This window comes from Melanostigma gelatinosum, assembly GCF_949748355.1.
Source record: "Melanostigma gelatinosum genome assembly, chromosome: 9".
Classification (NCBI taxonomy): domain Eukaryota; kingdom Metazoa; phylum Chordata; class Actinopteri; order Perciformes; family Zoarcidae; genus Melanostigma; species Melanostigma gelatinosum.
This window is the reverse complement of record NC_136642.1, coordinates 1402264-1422263: the sequence shown is the minus strand read 5'-3', so window position 1 is coordinate 1422263 and position 20000 is coordinate 1402264. Positions and strand designations below refer to the sequence as shown.

At 44.2% G+C, this 20000-nt stretch overlaps 1 protein-coding gene across 1 annotated transcript in view; it reads right to left on the bottom strand.

Annotated features, from left to right (window-relative positions):
- Positions 1-20000, bottom strand: part of LOC306782604 (atrial natriuretic peptide receptor 1-like) — a 50666-nt gene that overhangs the window by 21221 nt on the left and 9445 nt on the right. The window contains exons 3-5 of the mRNA XM_079276040.1: positions 16753-16940; positions 12817-12930; positions 8336-8465 (exon numbers count right to left, since the gene is read on the bottom strand). Of these exons, the coding sequence (XP_079132166.1) occupies positions 8336-8465; positions 12817-12930; positions 16753-16940 (432 nt within the window). The remainder of the gene's footprint in view (positions 1-8335; positions 8466-12816; positions 12931-16752; positions 16941-20000) is intronic.

The following is a 20000-nucleotide window of genomic DNA, read 5'->3' as shown; positions in this document are numbered from 1 at the left end:
GTCAACTAAACCAACAGTTAGGTTTAGTCAACTAAACCAACAGTTAGGTTTAGTCAACTAAACCAACAGTTAGGTTTAGTCAACTAAACCAACAGTTAGGTTTAGACAACAACACCAACAGTTAGGTTTAGACAACTAAACCAACAGTTAGGTTTAGTCAACAAGACCAACAGTTAGGTTTAGTCAACTAAACCAACAGTTAGGTTTAGTCAACTAAACCAACAGTTAGGTTTAGACAACTAAACCAACAGTTAGGTTTAGTCAACTAAACCAACAGTTAGGTTTAGTCAACTAAACCAACAGTTAGGTTTAGTCAACTAAACCAACAGTTAGGTTTAGTCAACTAAACCAACAGTTAGGTTTAGACAACAACACCAACAGTTAGGTTTAGACAACAACACCAACAGTTAGGTTTAGTCAACAAGACCAACAGTTAGGTTTAGACAACAACACCAACAGTTAGGTTTAGTCAACTAAACCAACAGTTTACATGAGTTTACAGACTCTTACTAGAACACGAGGTACAAACATCAACACAGCGCGCTCATTAAAAGCTTCCTCTGCTGCACCACCTGTTGGTGAAACAAGTTGCACATAAAACCTTTAATGTTTCTATTCAAACATTAACCGCGTCCTAGAAAGCTTTCTGGACGCTGGTTTCTTTTTCACAACATCGGTGGAACCCGTTGCTCCCTGCTGCGTCTGTTTCACGCTCTTTACTTTAAAAGCCAAACAGACCCGTGGCAGATCTGTTTTGGTCCTGGAAAACATGTTGCCTAGCAACCAGGATCACCTCATCCTGGTGTTTCTAATAATCGGCTTATAAATCAAACATTAGAAAAAAAAGGCTGACAAATCTCATTACATCGTCCGAGCTCCTCCGACGCACGCCATCAGCACACACTCGGTGCGCACACACACACACTCACACGCACACACACACGCACGCACACACACACACGCACACTCACACACACACACACACACGCGCACGCACGCACGCACGCACGCACACACGCACGCACGCACGCACGCACACTCGCACGCACGCACGCACGCACGCACGCACGCACGCACGCACGCACGCACGCGCGCGCGCACACACACACACACACACACACACACACACACACACACACACACACACACACACACACACACACACACACACACACACACACACACACAGGATAATCTACGGCAGCCAGGAGGAGACATAAAGCACATTACATAATGTCTGTCTGCTTCCCCTCCAGGTCGTTCCTATCTTTGTGAACCACAGAGTCCTTTCTGAAGAAAGGCGCTCGACTCTCGGAGCGACTGAAACTGTGTGAGAGGAAGCTGTCGGTGATCCTGGAGGTTTAACTCAGATTAGAGATTCTCAAGATTCACTACTATGAAGCTTGTTCTTATCGTATCGATTGGTTTATTGTTTCATCTGTTGTCCTGATTCATCAGTTTAAATTTGTAGTTTGTCTTGCTTTTGTTGGGCTCTCTGTTATATCGCTTCGCTTTGATTTTGTCTGTGAAACATGAAGTCTGTGCTGACCAGCTGGCCCCCATCTTCACAGAGACCTTCAACCGATCACTGGAGCTGTGTGAAGTCCTTCCTGCTTCAAACGCTCCACCATCATCCCGGTCCCCAAGAAATCCTCCATCACAGGATTAATGACGTCAGGCCCGTCGCCCTGACGTCTGTGGTCGTGAAGTCCTTTGAAAAACTGGTGTTGACCCACCTGAAGAACATCACAGGACCCCTGCTGGACCCCCTGCAGTTTGCCTCCCGTGCAAACAGGTCGGTGGATGATTCAGTCAACATGGGTCTGCACTACATGCTGCAACACCTCGACTCCCCAGGGACATATGAAGGGTTCTGTTTGTGGACTTCAGCTCCGGGTTATCCGGACCATCAGCACTGGACCACCCAGGGCTGTGGTCTCTCCCCACTGTTCTTCTCCCTCTACACCAACGACTGCACCTCAGAGGACCCGTCTGTTAAACTCCTGAAGTTCTCAGAGGACACAACGGTCATCGGCCTGATCAGGGACGGTGATGAGTCTGCGTACAGACGGGAGGTTGAACAGCTGGTCCTCTGTGTGGTCAGAACAACCTGGAGCTGAACAAGCTCAACACTGTGGAGATGACAGTGGACTTCAGGAGGAGCCCCCCAACACTGCCCCCCCTCACCATACACAACAGCACTGTGTCTGCTGTGGAGACCTTCAGGTTTCTGGGATCCACAATCTCCCGGGACCTGAAGTGGGCTCCCAACATCAACACCATCAGGAAAAAGGCCCAGCAGAGGTTGAACTTCCTGCTCCAGCTCAGGAAGTTCAACCTGCGTCAGGAGCTGCTGATTATGTTCTACTCCATCATCATCCAGTCTGTTCTCTGCTCCTCCATCACTGTGTGGTTTGGATCGGCCACCAAACAGGACAGAACAGACTGCAACGGATTGTTACGTCTGCAGAGAGGATCATTGGTTCCAGCCTGACCTCCATCCTGGACTTGTACACATCCAGAGTCAGGAAACGGGCTCTGGCCAAAACCAGGAACAGCTTCTTTCCACTGGCCGTCACTCTCATGAACAATAAATAGGTTATACTGCACTATTACCACCACTTACAACTCATGCCATAGTCCGTAGGTTGATGTTCACATGTATATAAATATATAGACACTTTTTCTCTTGGATATATACATCCGTTCTACTTTTTTTGCTGCCCTTTTTGATTCTTTATACATATATTTTTCTTGTTTATTGTAAATTTGTGTTTGTACATTGAGAGCGGAGTGGAAACCGGAGACAAATTCCATGTATGCGTAAGCACACATGGGCAATAAAGCTGATTGATTAAAGTTGTTGAAATGCTGATTCAACACCTCAAAGTGGCAGCTGCTCAACCTCGTCGTTGGAGAGGCCGAACAAAAGAGGAAGCACTTCCTGTCGTCATGTCATTGGTCGAAGTCAGAGTTTGGGTTCATTTTACTTTTTTAAAGGTATGAACAACATGGATGATTTTATTGAAACATGGTGCTATAAGGATGCAATGAAGTAAAGTTTAAGACTCACTGTTTGTTCATTTGTTCTATTTATTCTCATGAGGACAATGTTTTGTTCTTTCATGTGTTTTTTAAAATAAAGGTTTGTAAAAACTCTTCTGTCTGTCTGTCTGTCTGTCTAACTGACTGACACAAATAGTTTACAGATAAATGACACAGATAGATAGATTTACATTTCCTGACTATTTCACAAACTGCTGTGTTCCAGCCGTGTTATCAGCCCTCACAGCTGCAGCGATGCTAACAGAGGCTGAGTGAAGGCCACGCGAGTGACGGACGTCCACAGGCCGGCGGAGATAAGGAGGAGAAACCAGGAGGCTCTGCTTTCACACGATTACATTTCAGGGCTATTTATGGGACGAGTCTAACGGGTCCAACGGGCGTAACGGGCCTAACGGGCCTAACGGGCGTAACGGGCGTAACGGGCGTAACGGGCCTAACAGGAAGTGAAGAAGATTCGTCTTCAACACTGAATGTTGATGACGAAGTGAAGGAAACATTTCACACTACATGATTTAACTTCCGACCCAAACAAAGAATCTTATTTACCTTCATGCAACTGAATTGTGCACCTCACAAGAGTGACTATTTGATTGAGAGAAGATGAATGTGAAACTATTTCGATGGATTCAGTTGTCGGTTGGCTTTGTGTTTGGTGTGAACGTGGCGTGAGTGTTAGGGGCCGACTCATTAGAACTACAGTGACCCAGAGCGCTCCTCGAGACAACGCTGCTCCTTTCATCTCATGCTCGTTGTCAGTGGAATGTGCAGGAAAGAAAATGTCCATTTAAATTTGAATAAACTGTGATTCATTATCTACGATTGAAAACTTACCGTAGAATAGTTTCACATTTTTGCACGTTCGGCTGCATGTTCACCAGAGGACTATCAATCATTTGTAATGAATAAACTGGAACTTTGACAATTAAAAAAACATTTCTCTCGACTTGGCGGTGAGTTTTTTCCAGGAAACCTCTTGGAAATGATTGTGAAATGATGGATCTTGTAAAGTAAAGCGTGCTCATTCTGTCCTCTGAATACACAACAGCTTATCTGGATGAACTCTTGACGTTGCGTTTTAAGACGTGGACCACAGGGACGGGCCTTCTGACTGATCCACTGCATGAAGCAACTCATCGAGACGTCCACCTCTCCACAGTTTGTGTTGACGGTGGTTCTTTAGCCCCGGAGGTCACACAGCAGAGACGCTTGTGGAGGAGCAGCAAAGAGGTGGAGAGCAGGACAAATAAACACACATGTGACCTCCGTGTTTCCACGAGGACTGAAGCTTCAGACGGTGAGGGGACACGATGCCACAAAGAAACACAAAAAAGTGGAAAACGCTGCTAATCGGGAAAAACGAAAATGTTTTGGGCTGAGGTGGAGAAGTTGGTGTCGATAAAAGCAAAACGCAACAAAGTGCAATGAAACAGTTTGTGAATAATTCACTCCACGACAGAGACAGAAACACAAGATGTGTGTTCAGCGATTATACATGAAACCAACAGAAGAAGGAAGAGCTGAAGAACCAGCCTCCTCCAGCTCTTCACGCCTCGTCCTCTTAAACATCCGGCTGAAAGAACCCGTCCCGTCCCGTCCCTGTCTCTGTCCCGTCCCGTCTCCGTCTCTTCTTCTTCTCCAGCTCGGTGACGTCCCCCAGGACCACGAGTAGATATCGTACAGAGTGCAGACGGTACCAGCTTTCTACTTTGCTCTGAAGTTCACATTTGTGACCCACAAACACAGAAACTACATCAGCGCGTTGGGCCGAGTCTCATCTCTCTGCCCACCTGCTGCTGATTGGACTCGTGGTCTTTGTATGAAGGGGTTCGACAGGTGGTTTGGTGTGTGCGCTGTTGGTTCTCCGTGTGAAGCCAGATGTTAAAGCTGATTTATTTCTCATGAGATAAATCATTTAGATGTACATGCATTTATACACATGCTGGTTTAGACCGGGACTGTGTAAATAGATGCTTTAAAACTTATATTAATAATGCTTTCATTGAGGTCGTTAGTCGTTAGTTCACTGCGGACAAAGTGTTTCCTCATACTATGCTTCATAACCTGCAGTTATATTAAAGTGTTACTCGTACAGGAAGCTATCACACGACTCTGCAGCATTATTTCATGTTCTTATTGAGGTGTGGGACAAACTGTTGTCTCCTCTTCTTCTTCTGCAGTGTTTAAAATGGCACCGACTTACTCAGCTCCAACAGCTGTTGATCTCCATCAACCAATGAACTCCCACCCCCCCTCCCCGACCTTCTGACCCTTCAAAATAAAACACCACCACCTCCACTCTCAGGCTCAGCCAAGCAAACGGCAGAAAGAAACCGGTTCAGATCAGGTGACGGGTCTGACCTGAACCTGTGTGTGTGTGTGTGTGTGTGTGTGTCTGTGTGTGTGTGTGTGTGTCTGTGTGTGTGTGTGTGTCTGTGTGTGTGTGTGTCTGTGTGTGTGTGTGTGTCTGTGTGTGTGTGTGTGTGTGTGTGTGTGTGTGTCTGTGTGTGTGTGTGTGTGTGTGTGTGTGTGTGTGTGTGTCTGTGTGTGTCTGTGTCTGTGTGTGTGTGTGTGTCTGTGTGTGTGTGTGTCTGTGTGTGTGTGTGTGTGTCTGTGTGTGTCTGTGTGTGTCTGTGTGTGTCTGTGTGTGTCTGTGTGTGTGTGTGTCTGTGTCTGTGTGTGTGTGTGTCTGTGTGTGTCTGTGTGTGTGTCTGTGTGTGTGTGTGTGTGTGTGTGTGTCTGTGTGTGTGTGTGTCTGTGTGTGTGTGTGTGTGTGTGTGTGTGTGTGTCTGTGTGTGTGTGTGTGTGTGTGTGTGTGTGTGTGTGTCTGTGTGTGTGTGTGTCTGTGTGTGTGTGTGTGTGTGTGTGTGTGTGTCTGTGTGTGTGTGTGTGTCTGTGTGTGTGTGTGTGTCTGTGTGTGTGTGTGTGTGTCTGTGTGTGTGTGTGTGTCTGTGTGTGTCTGTGTGTGTCTGTGTCTGTGTGTGTGTGTGTGTGTGTGTGTGTGTGTGTGTGTGTGTCTGTGTGTGTGTGTGTCTGTGTGTGTGTGTGTGTGTCTGTGTGTGTGTGTGTGTGTGTGTCTGTGTGTGTGTGTGTGTGTGTGTGTGTGTCTGTGTGTGTGTGTGTGTGTGTGTGTGTGTCTGTGTGTGTGTGTGTCTGTGTGTGTGTGTCTGTGTGTGTGTGTGTCTGTGTGTCTGTGTGTCTGTGTGTCTGTGTGTCTGTGTGTGTGTGTGTGTGTCTGTGTGTGTCTGTGTCTGTGTCTGTGTGTGTGTGTGTGTGTATGTGTGTGTGTCTGTGTCTGTGTGTGTGTGTGTGTGTGTTTTGGAGTCTTTGCAACAGAGGAAGTTGGTGGAGTTTCGTGTCTTTCATCAACTGGATCAACAGAAACCTCTTCATCCCCAACAACAACAGTTTGAACCGAATCAGTTGAGAAACATCCAGAACATCTGAATCCAGCCTCTGCCAGCATGAGCGGATGAACGTGGCTCCCGCCTGCATCTCATCAACAGACTCATCAACAGACTCCTGAACGCAGCATCAGGACCAAGTTTCCCCGTGAGAGAGCGAGAGCTGAACTCATCTCTGAGACGAGGAGGCCGAGCGTCGCCCTGTTTTCCGTCCTTTCCCCGTTTCTCTTCGTGGTGTTGTGTTGAATGAGTGGTGAGGAGGTGAGGAGGTGTCACTCCATCGCTCTGGCCTTATTTCTGGCTCTTATTGTGAAAGAGCAGAGCAGGACTCAGGCGAAGGCGTTCTCATTATTTATTTTTCTCGTCTGAAACCGCTGACATCATCTGGTTGGCGTTTGACGAATGAAGCGGTGATGGACGACGCTTCTTCGTCCATCTCCTCTTTGCTGTCTGCAGCGTCAGTATTTCCCCTTTTGGGTGGAGGTCAGAGGTCAGCGCTAGTCAAGATAAACAGGTTCTTTTGGAGGTAAAACGTGAATCTTTACTGTGAGGAAACAAGACGTCTGCACGAGAAGCGACGCAGATCACGAACCGTTTGTTGCTAATGTACGCTGCACATACAAGGAATTTGTATGATGTGGGCTGATTGTGATGGAAGATTTACAAAAAACTGCAGAAATATCTCGACGGGTTGTAGAAAGATAAAGTATTTAAAGCAAAACAGACCCAGCCAGCGTCTGACTCCGACTGAAGTCAGAGTCCTGATGACTTCTGATCTTTAACTCCGCGTTTATTTCGTCCTTCGAGCGGTAAAATCTCCCGAAAGGTTCGATTAAATGAACTTTTATTTCACTTAGTCCTTTCTGGTTGTTTTCTTTGTTGAAAACAACATATTGACGTCCCGGGTGCGACAGTAACCAAGGGGGGCGGGGCTTAGCAAAGGGTCAGCGTGTAGCCCCGCCCTAAAGCATCCCCTGCTTTATGGTCTGTGTGACTCTAAATGGACCATAATGTACTAAATGAACATCATGCTGTATTGAAGAAGACTTGAAACTAGAGATTGAGACATAAACTCATGTTTACAATGTTTACTGAGGTAATAAATCAAGAGAGAAGTAGAGTCATTTTCTATAGACTTCTATACAACCAGAGGAGTCGCCCCCTGGTGGACACTAGAGAGAATGCAGCTTTAACACGTGAAGTCGGAGCGCTGCTGGTTCTGGTTGTTGCACCGCCATGAAATGAGTTCCCTCAGACCTTCTCTGAGTCGAACGTTTGTTTTCCTGCCGTGCTCTCGTATCAGAGCAGAACATTCTGTACATTCTTCAGAGGTTGCATAGAAACTGGCCTCGGCTGAGTGTGCAGCGTTACAGATACGAGCTCTGAGAGAAGCTCTCTGAAGAAGAGGGAAACACAACACGACAACAACCAACAGAAGCAGGTTGAAGGTCCCCATTTATCTCAGTCAGCACATTTCAGGATTTAACCCTGAAGCTCCTCAGACGTCTGAAGTTCAGACCCGAGGCCGTGAAGCGTGAAACAGCTGCATTGAGTCATTCCTGCTTGTGTGTTTCTTGGCGTCTCTTTGTCTGCAGTGGATGATAACGTTTTATCAACCTTGTTACGTTAGACTCCCTCACAGCACAGTGAGACTTTAAATCAACTCAATCTCAAGTTTCTGCTGATTCACACTTTTTCTTATATTTTAAATGATGTGAATGTTTTCATGCTTTTGGTGCCGATGAGAGGTTTATTAGTTCTATGAATCAACAGAACCGAACACACAGAATGAAATCCCTCCTTCTGTGGTCAAAACGACACAGAAGACAATAGAAATCAAAGACAATGTGTAGAAACGATGCACTGACCGTGGAAGGTTCGATTCCACATCCTCTTGGTGACCACTTTACCCGGAGGCCGGCCGGCGGACACGGTCTCGTTCAGAGCGTGAGTGTAGAGCATCAAACCGTCGTAGAATCCTCCGGCGATGATGTTCATCTGGACGCACGAAGAGGAACAAACGCCGTTCTGTTTCATTCTGATAGTTCTCTCTCTCAGTCACTCTTTCTCCCACTTCAGTGTTCATGTCTCTGTTTCATGGCTGACTACTTTCTGTCTTTAACTTTTGATACGTCGGAGAGAAAACAAATCGTTTTCATTGTAAAGTCCGATAACGAGAACATCGTCATGAATTCAGCACATCTCACTTCTGTGATCACAAACAGACTGATTGCATTTGAATCGCTTTTGAAACGGCTCCACTGGAAAAAACAAATTGCCTCCATCGTCTTCAGAGGAAAATCAATGCATGATTACCCACAATGCTCTCTGTTACCTGTAGTGATTTGGGATCTGACTGTTTGAGAGGAACGCAAGCTTTGATCCTGACCAGTTCTATTCACGTACAAGTCTCTCCAGGTGGTGTTCAGAAGTGTAGTTTAATGAGGTACTTCTACACAGTCAGCGTGTTATACAGTAGATGGAGCAAACTAATGTTCTGCTGTGGACGTGTTTTAGACTCATCATCAGTTTAAGTGAACGCTTTATTAAGAATGTTTCACCTCTTTAAGTCGTCAGTTGTCTTTGATCTCGACAAACACACCAGACTCCACAGAATCAGTGTTCTGATGAGTAGTTTGTTTCATTGGGAGACTTTGGTGAATCTGAACCAAAACACCAAACAACAGGAACGAACAGATGGAGGCAGCGGTGGACCAACATGTGATCTGAGACGTAGAATTACTGTCTTTGGAGTCTGGAGTCTTTGAAAAGAGCACAGTCTTCTGACAGGTAGTAGTTTTTTGCAACCAGTGAACAGGAAGTGACCATATTTGGACTGAGGAGGAGTGACGTAGAGACCTGTCAATCAGCGTGTAGCCCCGCCCTAAAGCATCCCCTGCTTTATGGTCTGTGTGACTCTAAATCAGGGGTGTCAAACTCATTTTCACTCTGGGGCCACATCAGCATCACGGTCGCCCTCAAAGGGCCGGTTGTAAATGTAAGACGGTGTAAATGTAACTACGGTACTCCTAACATAGTTAGTTTAGTTTCCCGGGATATCTGTGACTTCCACAACACGTACTTCCAGTTGTGTGATTTCTCCTCCGCCATTGTTTCCTGTTGCTGGTGCAAAATGCATTCTGGGATATTTGGCTGTCCCAAGTACAGACAAGTCACCTCCGATGCATCCCGGGTAAAATGGGCAGAGCGAGCCACATCCGGGCATTAGGGCCGTGCTTGGCTCGATGTGAACTTTGAATTGGAACAGTACTTGGGCTGAGACTGATGACGTTTCAGTACAGAGAAGTACGCATGTTGAGAAACTTGTTGGAAATCCTCTTTATGGGCTGTTGCATCTCCTGTCCACCTGTTGTGATAGTTTTAATGTCGGCACACAGACAACATGCCATCTCATCACTTCGACTTTCTATCTCATAATTTCGACCATGGGGATATTTTTATTTTCACATCTAACTTTAAATTTTTGTAAAAAAAAAAAAAAAAAAAAAAAATATTATTATTTTTTTTTTGCTGGCGGATTCGTGGGCCACATAAAATGACGTGGTGGGCCGGGTCCGGCCCGCGGGCCGTATGTTTGACACCCCTGCTCTAAATGGACCATAATGTACTCAATGAACATCATGCTGTATTGAAGAAGACTTGAAACTAGAGATTGAGACATAAACTCATGTTTACAATGTTTACTGAGGGAATAAATCAAGAGAGAAGTAGAGTCATTTTCTATAGACTTCTATACAACCAGAGGAGTCGCCCCCTGGTGGACACTAGAGAGAATGCAGCTTTAACACGTGAAGCTTTGACTTCACAGTTTGTAGTTTGTAGCTCGCTTGCCGGCTATTTCCAAAATAAAATAGCACAGTATGAAATGCTGTATACGTCATCTTTCTTTACTTTCTCCATCTGATGTTTTGCTGCAGCTACTTTACAAAATGGTGTCTTCGGTGTGATTTAACATCAGTGACGCCACGGAAACAAACATAGACAGTGTATCTTCTCCGGAGCATTTTAATGGATGTTAAGGGTTAATGACGGAACCAATTATTCTACCAAAGTTAGCAGATGTTCACAGAAACCATCAACTTTCCTCTGAAGAACCTGGAGGTCAGATCTGACCCCGTGACATCGGGCTCTCATTACAATAACCGGCTGATGACGCTAAACACAGTGTTTCTAATCCACCGCTGGGAGGAAACGACCAGCGTGAACGCCTGGTTGATGGAGAAAAACAGACATGAAAGGCTGGAAATGACAGAAGTCATGCAGGTTATTTCATCGCCACTGCCTGACGACAATCAATGAGGAGGCCAACGCTGCAAACGATGGAGACCTGTGTTTCTCCACAGGGATCTCTGCCATCTTCTTATATGTGTGTGTGTGTGTGTGTGTGTGTGTCTGTGTGTGTGGGTGTGTGTGTGGGTGTATGTGGGTGTGTGTGTATGTTTGTGTGTGTGGGTGTGTGTGTGTGTATGTGTGTGTGTGTGTCTGTGTGTGTGGGTGTATGTGAGTGTGTTTGGGTGTGTGGGTGTGTGTATGTGTGTGTCTGTGTGTGTGGGTGTGTTTGTGTGTGTGTGTGTGTGTGTGGTATCGAGCTCCGTGTGTGTTAACGACATTCGCGCCCCTCAGCCGTCTGTCTGCTGCCGATAAACTGGCTTCACAAAGCTGCCAGATAACAATCACACACACATATGGTGGCTGATGAGGGACAAACTGGAGCCCTCTCATACATTTGAGCAGAAACGCGCCGCTAGAAACGCGCCGCTAGAAACTCGCCGCTAGAAACGCGCCGCTAGAAACGCGCCGCTAGAGACGAGCCGCTAGAAACGCGCCGCTAGCAACGAGCCGCTAGAAACGAGCCGCTAGAAACGCGCCGCTAGAAACGCGCCGCTAGCAACGAGCCGCTAGAAACGCGTCGCTAGAAACGCGCCGCTAGAAACGCGCCGCTAGAAATGCGCCGCTAGAAACGCGCCGCTAGAGACGAGAAGCTTCACTAGAATCACAATGTGTTGCTAGAAACGTGTTGCAAAAAATGTGCTAGATTTCGCTTGATGTCGCTAGGGATGCGATGCATCGTGTCCCAAGAAATTGGTCGCAAGAGATGCTCTGCTAGAAACACGTCACTAGGAATGTACAGCGCCAACGACGCGTCGGTAGAGATGGGACGCGTTGCTAGTAACGGATCGCTGCAAAATGTCAATGTCACACTTTGGCCGCCAATCAAATCAAGCAAGAGGCGTCTTTACTCATTACCACTAAACTTCCTGTTGTGATGCTGGTAGATGTGGTAGGGCTAGCTAGCTAGTTAGCTGTAAGAGAGCTACGCAGTATTTGAGAGAAGAGGAATTGATATCTCATGTTGTGATACGTCTCTTTAATACGAGCTACGATAACACCAGCAGCAGTGATCTGGTTTTGGTGTGAGATCTGTGCTGTGGTCTTTGTTTTCTTCTTGCTTTTGTTTCATGTGTGTGTGTGTGTGTGTGTGTGTGTGTAGGTGTGTGAGTGTGTAGGTGTGTGTGTATGTGTGTGTGTGTGTGTGTGTGTGTGTGTGTGTGTGTGTGTGTGTGTAGGTGTGTGTGTATGTGTGTGTGTGTGTGTGTGTGTGTGTGTGTGTGTGTGTGTAGGTGTGTGAGTGTGTAGGTGTGTGTGTATGTGTGTGTGTGTGTGAGAGAGAGAGAGAGATGTTCAACCCAGAAGGATAACATCAGCAGACTAAATTAGCTTCTCTAAACTGAGCCGTCCAGCTGCACTGAAGGCTCCAGCGACACTAATTACACATTTGCACGATGCTGTCGTTTTTCATCTGTTCATCGTTGACACCTTCCAGTGTTCAGTTTGTCAGGTGCATCATGTTGAATAACACAATTTCCTCCATTTATATCGAGTCATATTTGTCTTTGTCCAGCAGCAGTGAGGCCTGAGGACGGGGACGACACTTCCATCAAATGGTATTCATGGTTTCCAGAGGATGAACCCTGTGGGATTTGTGTTAATCACCTGTGTTACTAACAAGCCAAGCAAACCTACTTTAATTGACTCTTGTGTATATTTCCTTTTATTTCCAGATTACGAAAGCAACAGTGTATGAAATACACGACTGATATAAGTTATGATTTGCTACCTCAAAGATGGTCTCTGATACTTTCATCTCGTAGAAAGAGTCTTCAGTAATAGATGTTATTTACTTTAGTAGAAATGTGTCGCTAGAAACGCCTCACACACACACACACACACACACACACACACACACACACACACACACACACACACACACACACACACACACACACACACACACACACACACACACACACACACACGCGCGTCTCACCAGTGAGTCCTCTATGGTGTAGTTGAACATGTTCCTGGCGTCGGTCTTCAGATTCTTGACGAACTCTTTGTACTCGTGGTTCTGCGGCTCTCGGTACGTCAAGATCTTCACGCTCTGAAAACAGGAAGAGAGGGATTTCAATAACTCGTCTCGAGGAAACAAAACATTTATTTTACTGTTGTTTCTCATAACTTTACCAAAAGTTACCGTTCGACAATGCCTCATTTGCATATTTAAACATAACATTTCAGAAAAGAATCATCTTAGTGAGAGTGATGAAGTGGTGAAGTTTCATGGTGCTACCTATCAGTCTATTCACCTGCAGTGTCTTCAACATGTCTGACAAATAAACTGCAGAGAGACAGAAAGCAACACGAAGAGATTCAAAGTGAATCACATTTTATTTCCCATCAATTCTTCACAATAAAAGTCCGTTGTTAGTTTTGCTGCTTGCTCTTCCTCCCTGCAGTATTACACGACGAACTAACAAAGCTGAGGAATGAGATGATGACACGTTGTTTCCCTGTATGTTCTGAACGCATGTTGTCTCTGTAAACACGCTGGTGTTACGTGAGAGCAGCTCTTCTCTTGTCTTTTGTCCTGCTGACCAGTGATCCTCATCACAGCTCCTCCTTCATAGAACGCCATCTTTGTTTACCGAAGACTGGCGAGGCTTCACCCTCTGCACCAAGCAGCAGCTAACTCTGTTAGCAGCAATGCTAACGACGCTCTGCTGCTGCTTATGGCACATAAATGATGTGATAAGAAGGAGATGATAGAGAGAGAGCGAGAGAGAGAGAGAGAGAGAGAGAGAGAGACAAAGTGAGAGAGAAAGAGAGAGAGAGAGAAAGTGAGAGAGAAAGAGAGAGAAGGAGTGAGAAAGGGAGCAAAGGAGAGGAGAGAGAGAAAGGGAAGGAAGGGAGGGAGAAAGACAAAGAGATGAAGGAGAAAATCATCCAATGTTACATCTGCCTAACGTCTCTCTTTAACAGAATAGAGAACAGAATAGAAGCAGAGTGTGTGTGTGTGTATTAGTGTGTTATAATAAATACAATATATAATATAATTATAAACAGTCTTCGTCTGTTATTTATGTGAATGTGGATCTTTCACATCAATTTGAGGAGTGATTTTTGTTTGTGTTTTGTCGTTTTATCCAAGACCAGACCAGTGAACTGGTGGTGCGTTTATAGCGGTTTCTACCTAAAAGCGGCGCATTTCTAACTAGCGTGTTTGTAACTAGCACTTTTCTAACTTGAAGCTGCGCATTTCTAACAAGCACGTTTCTAACTAGCGTGTTTCTAACTAGCGCTTTTCTAATTAGCGCGTTTCCAATTGGCGCGTTTCTAACTTGTGCTTTTCTAACTTGAAGCTGTGCATTTCTAACTAGCGCTTTTCTAATTAGCATGTTTCTAACTAGCGTGTTTCTAACTAGCGTGTTTCTAACTCGCGCGTTTCTAACTAGCGTGTTTCTAACTAGCGCTTTTCTAATTAGCATGTTTCTAACTAGCGTGTTTCTAACTAGCGTGTTTCTAACTAGCGCTTTTCTAATTAGCATGTTTCTAACTAGCGTGTTTCTAACTAGCGTGTTTCTAACTCGCGCGTTTCTAACTAGCGTGTTTCTAACTTGCATGTTTCTAACTAGCGTGTTTCTAACTTGCGTGTTTCTAACTTGCATGTTTCTAACTAGCGTGTTTCTAACTAGCGTGTTTCTAACTTGCATGTTTCTAACTAGCGTGTTTCTAACTTGCATGTTTCTAACTAGCGTGTTTCTAACTTGCATATTTCTAACTAGCGTCTTTCTAACTAGCATGTTTCTAACTAGCGTGTTTCTAACTAGCATGTTTCTAACTAGCGTGTTTCTAACTTGCATGTTTCTAACTAGCGTGTTTCTAACTAGCATGTTTCTAACTAGCGTGTTTCTAACTCGCGTGTTTCTAACTAGCGTGTTTCTAACTGGCGCGTTTCTAACTAGCGTGTTTCTAACTCGCGTGTTTCTAACTAGCGTGTTTCTAACTGGCGCGTTTCTAACTCGCGTGTTTCTAACTAGCGTGTTTCTAACTGGCGCGTTTCTAACTAGCGTGTTTCTAACTCGCGTGTTTCTAACTGGCGTGTTTCTAACTGGCGCGTTTCTAACTAGCGTGTTTCTAACTAGCGTGTTTCTAACTGGCGCGTTTCTAACTAGCGTGTTTCTAACGAGCGTGTTTCCAGCATCTCACACGTCTGACTGGACACAGTTCCGTGAGATATTGATATTGAGAACGACGTCTCATCTCTCACGGCTTTGATCAAACTCAATCAGTGCTTTCTGACACATTGTATTTGATGGTTCATTGTGTTTCAATGCGTAGAAGAAAAACAATTACATCTGTTACACAGAGATCATTTTTTACGTGATCAAAGTAGACACATGATGCCAGTTTCAAGCAAACAAAAGGAACACGCAGCATCAGACATGGACTCATGAAAAATCTCAATATGGCTCGAAGAGAAGAGCAGACATCTTGGTTTTGTGGGAGGCAACAAGTCTCCACAATTAAGTGATACCTTCTTTTCATGAATGATTCATGAAGTGTTTTCCTCTCGGCCACTTGTATGATTAAGGTTTAGCTATGTTGACGTAACTTGGTCAAAATGAAACTGACACTGGGTGATGGAAGGAGCAGGAAAAGGTAAGTCAATGTGTTAAAGCTGCATTCTCTCTAGTGTCCACCAGGGGGCGACTCCTCTGGTTGTATAGAAGTCTATAGAAAATGACTCTACTTCTCTCTTGATTTATTCCCTCAGTAAACATTGTAAACATGAGTTTATGTCTCAATCTCTAGTTTCAAGTCTTCTTCAATACAGCATGATGTTCATTTAGTACATTATGGTCCATTTAGAGTCAAACAGACCATGTGATTCTCAATGCAATAACCTCATTCATTCAATTTGGATCTGGTTTCTTGTTTTGGAAACTACCCACAATCACCAAGGAAACCTCTTATCTGTGCTCCCTCTTTATATGCTATCAGAGAAGTGCTGCTGGAGGTGTCAGGCGCTCAGAACTAGAGGTGACGTTTCCAGCAGCAGATTTTCATCAGCAGTCACTAATGAACTCTCATTGTGTAACGGCTAGAAGGAGAAGATCATTTGTGGCCTGGTTGAAGGCTCTCTGGTGAGCAGTGAGCTCCAGCTGCTACATCAACGTGACAGATTCACGTTTCCCGCTCTGCTGCTCGCCTCGGGTTCATGTCGGAGCTGCAGGTCGTCAGCTTTCATTGAACCTGTTTCTGTCCTCGCAGAGCAACCAATCAGAGGACTGATGCTGCTGTTCTTCTGCTGAGGACTTGTGAGAAAGTGGTCGTCCACTTTTATTTGTAGTGAGAGAACTGGAGACGTGTGTGAAGAAGCTGCCTCTCTAATTCTATCAAGAATATTTTCATTATTATTGGTTCATAACACTACAAACAACAATAAAATGTGTAATGCTTTTGGTCTGTTTCTTACATAACTCGTCTTCTTTCAGACTAGAGGAAATAAAACGTTCATTTTATTATTTTGTCTGTTTGTTAAATTCACCAGAAGTTACCATTACATAATGCCTCATCTGCATAATAAAACACAACATTTCAGAAAACTGTCTCAATGTAAGTAATTAACTGGGGAAGTTTCATCTACATTATTATTTGATTTATATATATTAAAAACATTCTGACGAACCTGAACCTGTCCTTTACTATCATTGTTATTGTTGTTGTTATTATTAATATTATTAATATTGTGTACGATGGTAAAGTGTCAGAAGAGATCTCTTGTCTTGAGTCTGTAAAGTCTGTTTACTGTGTGACATTGAGCTAAAACGTGACTTAAAAATGCCTCAAGCATCTAAAGTTACGTAAGCCTTGGAGTCAGATGTGTGCGCATCATCAGCTGGTGAACTCGAGCGTCTGGTACCTGGAAGGCCTCCCGGGCGACGGCGTCGTCCTCGTCTCCGCGGGCCCACGGCTGCCCGTGTTTGGAGTTCAGACTTTCCCCGAACACGTCGATGTAGAAGAAGACGTACTGCTCGTGGGGAAGATCCGCCCGACGGAACTCAACCATCAACTTCCTGAAGATGTCGGGGGAGCAGCAGACAAACATGACTGTGAGGGGAAAGGGAGAAACACAATGATTCATGTTATAGGAAACATATATCACATCACTGTTTCACCTCTCTATCGGGAGAGAGAGGTGAAACAGTGCGTTTCATTATGCAAACGAGGCATAATCTAATTATATATATCTATATATATCTATATATATGTTAAGTTTCATACATTTTGAGGACATAAATCTGAAAAATTGATAAAACCAGTTTCAAAATTCTTGTTTCATGTTGTTTACATGTTAGAGTCAAAGGTTTTATCAGAGAGAGTTTATATCTCTTTATCACTTCATAAATCATAAAATACTGTCAACAGACATTAAAAACATAATTCTCTCAATGTTGTTATCAATAAATGTATGAGTGAGTGTGTGAGTGATGAGTGAACCTTCAGCACACAGAGAGGAATGAACGAGTGAAGTTTGGTGAATGTAAGAGCTGCTTAAGTGGAGATTTATCATCAGAGTCTGAGAACAAAACTAAGTTTTCTGAAATGTTATGTTCAAATATACAAATGAGGCGTGATGTAATGACAGACACAAACAGACACAGACAGACAAAGTAATAAAATAAATGTTTTCTTTCCTCTAGTCTGAAAGAAGACGAGTTATGGAAGAAAAATAGACCAAAAATCGTCACTTTTCTGTGTTCAGAGTAAAGATCCACTGAGGAACTGAGTCCTCGTGTGTTTGTGAATAGACGCTGTTGATCGTTCTGTGAGAGGAGGAATAATCAATAACAACATGGAGGACACCCAGTGTGTGTGTGTGTGTGTGTGTGTGTGTGTGTTGTTAGTCACACTGAGATAAATCCATTAAGCCTGTGAGTCGTCAGTAACTGAAACTTTCCATTGAGACTCAGACAGAATCAATATGAAGATGCAGACTTGGTTCTTTTTATTGATTCACAATATTATCATGACAACTAGAAACTGTATTTCTATAGCACTATTAATGAATCAGATGAAATGTGACAGAAAGTTTATTAGTAATTAAATGGTTTACAGATATTTCTGCTCATGAATCCGTCTACTCCTGCAAATGTTCCAGAAAAAGTCCCGTTTGTTCAAACTACATTTGACAACTTTCAGTTCTTTAGAGTGAAGTCGATGCTTCACGTGTTAAAGCTGCATTCTCTCTAGTGTCCACCAGGGGGCGACTCCTCTGGTTGTATAGAAGTCTATAGAAAATGACTCTACTTCTCTCTTGATTTATTACCTCAGTAAACATTGTAAACATGAGTTTATGTCTCAATCTCTAGTTTCAAGTCTTCTTCAATACAGCATGATGTTCATTTAGTACATTATGGTCCATTTAGAGTCACACAGACCATAAAGCAGGGGATGCTTTAGGGCGGGGCTACACGCTGATTGACAGGTGTCTAATAGACCATAAAGCAGGGGATGCTTTAGGGCGGGGCTACACGCTGATTGACAGGTCTCTAACAGACCATAAAGCAGGGGATGCTTTAGGGCGGGGCTACACGCTGATTGACAGGTCTCTACCAGAGACGTATACGGCGTCTCTACGTCACTCCTGGCGACGGCGAAGTTTTGAGAGAACCATTGTGAGAACTTCTTATTACATGTATTAAACCATTAAACAACTCGTGGACAAAACCTCTGAGCATCGAAGTATTAAAGTACTCGACCACAATAAGCCTAGTGCATTCTGGGTGTTGTAGGTTTTCTATCTGTTTTACTGAAAGCCCCCTTTTCTCTGGTCATTTAGCACCGATTTCACAACGATTTTCACCTCTATCCTGCATCGACAGCCCGTTAATTTAAAAAAAGCATCGTTCCAGCGGTGAAATACTTCTTCAAGAGTTATAGTTTGACTTCAGCTCTAGTTCAGCACTGAGTCTCTGTGTCGGAGCTTCAGGAAGTCTCCGTTCCTGTCCCACCTCCTCTATTGTTTCAGGCTTTAATAACCTCTGTGCAGGAAGTGAAGGGTGAAACCACAGAAGCCACGCGGGACTGAAAGCTTTCTAAAATCTGACACCGAGCCGGCAGGACTTCACTGAAACCGCTGCACTTTGTTCTCCTCTACCTGATCTAAAAATACTCACTCTGCACATTCTGACCTCTCCGACTCTCATTTTGTTACCAAATATCAAGAAACTTTTATCTTCATAGGAAACTACTTAGTTAGGTTGAGACAACTAAACTACTTCGTTTGGTTGAGACAATTACACTACTTGGTTAGGTTGAAACAACTAAACTACTTAGTTAGGTTGAGACAACTACACTACTTGGTTAGGTTGAAACAACTAAACTACTTGGTTAGGTTGAGACAACTAAACTACTTGGTTAGGTTGAGACAACTAAACTACTTGGTTAGGTTGAGACAACTAAACTACTTAGTTAGGTTGAGACAACTAAACTACTTGGTTAGGTTGAGACAACTAAACTACTTAGTTAGGTTGAGACAACTAAACTACTTAGTTAGGTTGAGACAACTACACTACTTAGTTAGGTTGAGACAACTAAACTACTTAGTTAGGTTCAGACATCGTTACGCTACGTCGTTACGTTACGTCGCTACGTTACGGCGTTACGTTACGTCGTTACGTTACGTCGTTACGTTACGTCGTTACGTTACGTCGTTACGTTACGTCGTTACATTACGTCGTTACGTTACGTCGTTACGGCGTTACGTTACGTCGTTACGTTACGTCACGTCGTTACGTTACGTTACGTCGTTACGGCGTTACGTTACGTCGTTACGTTACGTTGCTACGCTACGTCGCTACATTACGTCGCTACATTACGTTATTACGTTACGTTTTTACGTTACGTTATTACGTTACGTTGTTTCGTTGTTACATTATTATTCTAACAGCAACCACGATCTCTTTTTTGAAATTAGTTTTTGATTCAGAAACGTTGACCTTTAACGTATCCTGAGATTTCCAGAAACGTACAATGCCAAAGGAAATTCTGCCAACTGCGTTTCCTCAGGAGTTGGCGGAGACCAAAAGCAGAGCTAAAAGGAGAGAATATTAGACTTATATTCATAGTTGACACCAACACTCATCAAGTAACTGCTGGATGTGGAGA